Source organism: Rhincodon typus, chromosome 24 (genome assembly GCF_021869965.1).
Source record: "Rhincodon typus isolate 14 chromosome 24, sRhiTyp1.1, whole genome shotgun sequence".
In the NCBI taxonomy this organism is placed as follows: domain Eukaryota; kingdom Metazoa; phylum Chordata; class Chondrichthyes; order Orectolobiformes; family Rhincodontidae; genus Rhincodon; species Rhincodon typus.
This window is the reverse complement of record NC_063355.1, coordinates 3,741,713-3,748,674: the sequence shown is the minus strand read 5'-3', so window position 1 is coordinate 3,748,674 and position 6,962 is coordinate 3,741,713. Positions and strand designations below refer to the sequence as shown.

Below are 6,962 nucleotides of genomic sequence, written 5' to 3'. Positions count from 1 at the left end.
CTGAACAAGATACTCAAGGCAAGTTATGTCTTCGAGCCATCACCCAATATGTGTATTATCCCCAGCAAATATGAGAATATATAGCATATACCTGTTCTGGTTGCAGTGGCTAACTGGAACATCCTCCTACATGACCCTGCTTGACCAGGCTTTTACCCAAATACCCACTGTTACTGTCTGGCTGAAATATTCCCCAGTATTGCCCCTTCTCCATAGGCAGCAATCTATTTACTGACCCAGTCTTACCCTCACATGGTCCTGTGTAGCACTTACTCAGGGGCTTCTCTCATGTATTCAGTCTGTCTCCATAGCGAAGGAGAAGAACCCTTGGTAACTGACAGACATCGTTTTAAGAATATTATTTATTGATTCATACATATTGTAACATACATACAAACAGCAATGCAAATTACAACAATGCAGTGACCTCAAGCAATCAGCAAATAAGAAGAGATGAATAAATGATTTATGTCTTGTATATCAGGAAAGTCTTTTTTGCTAACTCGGAGGACGTGTTAATGAACCAGCAACTTGTTGTTTGAAAAATTCTGATAGTCTGATGTAAATTGGCCCCGACACTCCCAGAGATTGGAACAGGGTTTTTAACCCCGATTCAGCATCTTGCTCGTATGTTAATTTCATCTTTTCGAGACTAACATCCTGCATCGCAAGTTTATCAGCAAGCTGAAAGAATAGCATCTTACAATCAGTGAGAGGCTGTAAAGAGACACGGCTTTCAAGCTGAGAGACAGAAAACTGACTTTTCTGCTTCTGCTCTGGAGTAAATTTGAGAAAAGAGTACAGCTCCTGCAAGCTCTTCACATCTTCAATAGCATTATGAGCTTCGTAACTTTTCTTAAGAAGGCTTTGCACTAGATCAGATTGACGATAGCTGCTGACCTCTGTCCTGGGAATAACTTCCTTGGCCAGCCATAAGGTATCCAGGAATCCAGTCACACATCCTGCAAATTGATCTTTCATGGACAACTCCTCCCAGGCTCTCAGAATAATTGGACCATCAAATTTCCAGACGTTGTGGCCTACTAACAGAGGCCTGTCCAGTGACTGCAGAAACTTGAGGAAAGCTGTCATGGTGTCCTGGAGACTGTAGGTTATCTGAGGTTCTCCTCTTAGGTACAAGATTCCATCCATGACCTGTATTCCGGTAATGTTTGTAGCTCCCGCTGACATGGATTTGCTGGGCAGGATGTACTTGTTGAAGATCTTCTCACCACTCACTGCCGACAGCTGCACTATATCACTACATTTTTCTAGAAGAACAGATATAATGTTAAAATACAACATTGCTTTTCAAACTTGATTTTACAGCTCTCCTGGCTTGATGTGTTTGGCTGAAGTTGGCTAGAGGTAGATATAGTTAGACTGAGCTCAGAAACACAGCAGGCTGGGAAAGATACAGATTAAACCAGTCTTTGAGGGACATGGATTGACTAGGCTGGGGGAGACACGCACAGACCAACCAAGAGACAAATGATAGAATGGGCTCAGATTGGTATTGATAGTATGGGCTGGGAGAGACAAGGATAGACCAGACTTGGAAAGACATAGATAATTCAGAATCGGAGAGCCACATAGACTGTCACGGTAAAACTGGAATGGGAGAGAAACACAAAACAGAAACGGCACAGGATGCATTTAGCCTGTCATGTCTGAACCCACTGTATAACAAAACAACTCTGCTTGTCCACTCCCTCAGCTTCTCCCCACAGGTCTGCAAAACTTTTTAGCTTGTGATAATTAGCTATTTCCTTTTGAACGCTGAGTTCCAAAGCTTTCCAGCAGCGTGTACCAGATCCCAATCAGCTGCTGGTGTGGCATGGGAGTGAGATACAGGTAGCCTGGTGACCCCACTTTCTAAAGCGTGCTTTTGTGTTTCATGCCAGTTGACATTTAAATTTACCCAAGACTGACAATACTCCATAACTCTATAACGCTCACAATTCTTCTTATTGACTCTGACTTGTGTGTGATTAAAGCTCACTTTCAAGTGAACATTCATCCCCTTTATAGTTCTACTGTTCTACACATAGTAAATGTTGCCACAGTGTGATACAACACCTTGGCACAAAGCAGAGGGACTCCCACTCAGTTCTGACAGTTGTTACCTAGGCCAGTGGTTTCCAGGTCAAAGAACACCAGGGTCTCTTCGGTGTTCCCTGGCTGGGATTCCTCCTTGGAATGTTCAGCATTGGATACAGCACTGTTGGTATTACTCAGTGCTGTCTCTGTCCCTCCATTCTCTGTCAGCTGCATATTCTAAAAGTAAACAATCAAGATTCATTAGCTAAATCAATTCCAGCATCTTTAGTTGCATGACATAATTCCATAATGTTGTAGGCTGGGAAATTAGAAACTAATCACCTTTTGGCAAAAAGGGACAGTGGCCTGCTCAGGAGTGCATGTGAACAGCTATCAACCAGGACGGAGAGAGGTCGTGTTACCCCACTTGTTGCAAATACTGGATTTAAAGTCAGAAACCGAGATTGATAAAGGACAGCAGATCATTCTACCTTTTCATTCCCTCCATCCCTCTGTCTTCCTCCCTCTCTCTCCAAGACCTCTCAAAACACCAGTGGGCCCTATTAGTGGTTTGAAAGGCAGAAAACCTCCTTTCTGCCAACAGAAAACCTGAAGGGAAGGTTTCAACCAACAGCAATAATTACAGGAGAAAGGGATCACAAGCCACTACAGCAAAGCAACTGCTTCAGTAACAAATGAAACATTTCAATGCAATTGGTGAATCTTTATTGACAGTACCATTTTATTCACAGCTTACTTGGATAAATTTAAAGTTGTATTTTCTTTTGCGTGCTTGGAAACGTGTGTTTGTGCATTTTGGAGAGGAGGGAATTGTACACTTTTGTAGTTTATAATTTTTTGCTGGTTTTGGCAATAAAACTAACTCCTCACTCAAGCAAACCACTTCATACAGATGTGCACACAGTCAAGGACACACTGTCAATCTAGCATTCAATTAAAAATTCAAAAACCGAATCCAGTCAACTAAGGAATGGGAAGAAAGGAAAATTAGTTGACCCCTAGTCATAATAGTGGGCAGGCAAGTACACCAAAAACTATCAAATGAACACACACATGACTCCAGTAATAATTGGGGAATAACAAAAGTGACAGGGAGCGCCACAGAAGATGCAAAGCGAAGTATTGGAGGGGATCTGGATGGAATGCACTTCGGAACGGCAGTGTGAACTCAATGGGCTGAATGGCCTGCTTCCACACTGTAGAGTTTCCACAATTAAGTTGAACAGCCCTTGGTTTAACATCTCTTCTGAAAGATGGTACTATCAACTGCAGCTGCCATTCTGGTACAGCATATCAAGAAATGTACCCAAATTCTGGAATGGGGCTTGAATACACAAATCGGTAACCCAGATTGCCACCAGCTAGCACACTCATTAGTTCGACTCAGGAGTCGAACTCTTGCTTGGGTCAAAAGGTTATGGGTTCATTCTGGAGGTTCAACAAGCAACACTGTCCAAGATGCCAACTTTTGGATGAGATATTTAACTGGCATCTATCTGTTCATGTACAAGATTCCAAAGCACTATACCAGAGATTTCTCCAGGATCCTAGCCAACAGCTATCTCTCAAGCAACACCAACAGAAATGCAAAACTGATTATTAGTTTCACCGATTTGTGGGATACAACTGTCTGAAAATTGGCTTGACTCACTTAACAATAAAGATTACTTGTCAAACTGAAATCACTGGCTGCACAATACTTTGGAATGTCCTGCTGACATAGAAAGGCCGAAGGGTAAGCTCTTCCTTTCTTGAAGAATATGCAAATTCACCCAGAAGTAAATAAGATTGCAGAAAAGCAGTGTGGAACAAATTTACAAGTGTTAAAATACTTTTGAGAAAACTCACTTACTGTGTCGAGAATGGAGGATTCTGTTTGCTTTTCATTATTTTTGGCATACGAGGTGACACTCTCTATGCAAGGGAGAGGACTACATGTGCTGTAGTTTGGAGAGAAAATGGTAACAGTTTCCTCTGTGCTCTTATTTGCCTCCTCCTTCACACACTGTTTCATAGGGGGTTGGGTGTCCACTTCTGTATCACATTTCCTTTTGTCGCAGCATTTCAGAGATCTCTGCTTCAAATCCTGAAGAAAGAGTGATTCCTTAAGCATTTTGTTCACAGAAAATAAACTCCATTCATGTGTAATCAATAATTACACCAGATTCCATATAACAGCCAGACTTTTCCTCGTGCTTACTGACTACATACATTTCGTCATCAGTCAAATGCAATTTGAGAATGTATAGAGTTTTAATGGTGATCGTTTCAATTCCCAGGTAGCACAGGACAAACTGCAGAAGTTGAGAATAAGTAGGGAAGTTTCAGAGCAACAATGGGTGAGGGAAAGAGCAAGGAAGGGTAAAGTGGGAAAAGTGGGGGTTCTGCAAGGAAGTGAACGAAGAGGGTGGATAAGAAAGGAAGAGATTAAAAGACAAAGGAGGTAAAGAAACAAAAGGGGGAAGATGGAAAAATAAATGTATTCCTACACATGCCTTATAGTTGATGTCCCAGACACCACCCTGGGTATGTGCGGACCAGTAACAGGACAGATGCACCAGAAATAAACCTTGAGGAGGGACTCCTCAAAATTGAGTCTGGACCCTTATATGATCAAATCAAAGAAGCACAAAGGGTAACAAGGGAACATAATATTCTCTAGATGGGGGATTTAATATCCATCTACAAGAGTGGCTTAACAGCACCACCACTGATTGAGCTGTTCAATTTCTTAAAGGACACTTCTGCTGGACTGAGTATGGCAGTTGGTGAAGGAAGCAACAAGAAACCTACTTGACCTCGTTCTTACCAATCTACCCATCACAGATTCAGCTGTGCATGACAGAAACAGTTAAGAGTGACAACTACACAGTCTTTCTGGAGACCAAAGTCTTACATTTATATTAAAGATACTTTCCACTGTCTTTCTTTCATTCACTTGTGGGACGTGGGCATTGCTATCTGGCCAGCATATATGGAGAAGCTGGTGGTGAGCCGCCTTCTTGTACCGCTGCAGTCCACATGCTGTAGGTAGACCTGCAGTGTCCTCAGGGAGAGAATTCCAGGCACTTGCGTGACACTATCAGCATGATAAATATAATTTTGAACAGATCTTGCAATTCCTAACTGGGCATCTATGAAGCTCTGAGTTATCCTGGGAGTTGCGGCATGGTGGCTTAATGGTTTGGCACTGCTGTTTCACAGCACCAGGGACTCGGCTTCGATTCCACCCTCGGGCGACAATCTGTGGAAAGTTTTCGCATTCACCCCGTGTCTGTGTGAGTTTCCTCTGAATGCTCCGATCTCCTCCCGCAGTACAAATTTGTGCAGATTAGGTGGATTGGCCATGCTAAATTGCCCAATGTTCAGGGATATGGAGGCTAGATGGATGAGCCATGGGAAGTGCAGGGTTCCAGGGATACAGTGGGGTGGGGTGGAAGGGGGTTGTCTGGATGGGCTGCTCTTCAGAGAATCAGTGTACATTTGATGGGCCCAATGGCCTGTAGGGATTCAATGAGTCCTTAACATTGACTCTGAAACCCAGGAAGTGTCATGTCATCCAGTCACCATGGACAAGGTAACTCATGGTGAGTGGTATCTAACCAGCTTAGCTTATGCACAGTACACCTCCATGTTGAATGCCTGCATCCCAGCATCCAAGTAGGAATTATCTCATTATCTCATAACGTTCCAGCTAATCTCTCCAAGAAAAAGCAGCACCAGTCTGGAAAAGCTTTCATCATATGACAATCTATTCCACATTCCCAAAGACTAGTGACATAATCAGAAGAAGAAAGTATAGAACCAAGTAATCCTTGTGAAATTGAAGTAAGAGAAGGGGGCTTTCTCAGTCTGATCTTGCTTTATATAATACAGAAATTCTGAGGAGACTTCTGACACTAATGCTGGCCCATCATTGACTGCTGCTCCGAGAAATAACATTAGGTCATTGCAAATTTGACCTGCTCTTAATTTCATTTCTTAAGGTCATATTGCAAAATAACAAGTCACTTTAAATCCTTAAGCTGTGTAATGATTTAAAATATATATTCACCTTCGTACCACATCTGTCAGGACTATTGTATTGAGGCAATTGTAAGTTCTCATCTGGAACTGAGTTTAGTTTCACTGAAAAAGAATTAACAGAAGTATCAATGAGGTAAACAACCAGGTCTCAGACCTGAATGAATTGATTAACACCTCTTTGGTCACATCATACATTCAAAATGGTTCTGTATGTTGACCACATTACAAAACTGAAGAACAAAGTGGAGCCATGAGGTTGTAGACATGCTTGCTGAGTTGGTGTGTTTGGTTGCAGACATTTCGTCACCCTGTGAGGTAACATCGTCATTGCGCCTCAGGTGAAGCGTTGGTGTTCTGTCCTGCTTGTTATTTATATGCCTCGGTTTGCTGGGATGCTTGGCATCATGTCCGATTCTGTTTCTCAGTGGTTTTTATATCAGGTCCAGTTGAATGTGTTTGTTGACGGAGTTCCGATTAGACTGACAGGCCTCCAGGAATTCCCTGACATATCTCTATTTGGCTTGTGCTATTATGGATGTGTTGTCCCAGTTGAATTTGTGACTTTCTTTGTTTGCGTGTATTGAGACCAGTGAGAATTGGTCGTATCTCTTGGTGGCTAGTTGGTGTTCATGTAACGTATTGTCAGAGTTCTTCCAGTTTGACCTATGTAGTGTTTCTCACAGTCCTTGCATGGTATTTTGCATATTTCATTAGTTTTATTGGTTGTGGGTATGGGATCCTTTACATTCGTCATTAGTTGACGCAGGGTGGTTGTTGGTTTGTGGACTACCCTGATAGCTAGGTTTCTGAGTAGTTTTGTGGTCATTTCAGATATGTCTCTGATGTATGGTAGGGTGACTGGTGTGGCTGGCCGT

The 6,962-nt window shown here is 42.4% G+C and overlaps 1 protein-coding gene across 1 annotated transcript in view; it reads right to left on the bottom strand.

Moving 5' to 3' along the window:
- Positions 1-344: 344 nt before the first annotated feature.
- LOC109922914 overlaps positions 345-6,962 on the bottom strand; it is a 10,961-nt gene continuing 4,343 nt past the window's right edge. Inside the window, exons 3-6 of the mRNA XM_048611340.1 lie at positions 6,116-6,189; positions 3,914-4,147; positions 2,127-2,277; positions 345-1,271 (exon numbers count right to left, since the gene is read on the bottom strand). Coding sequence (XP_048467297.1) covers positions 499-1,271; positions 2,127-2,277; positions 3,914-4,147; positions 6,116-6,189 — 1,232 coding nt within the window. The 3' untranslated portion in view covers positions 345-498. The remainder of the gene's footprint in view (positions 1,272-2,126; positions 2,278-3,913; positions 4,148-6,115; positions 6,190-6,962) is intronic.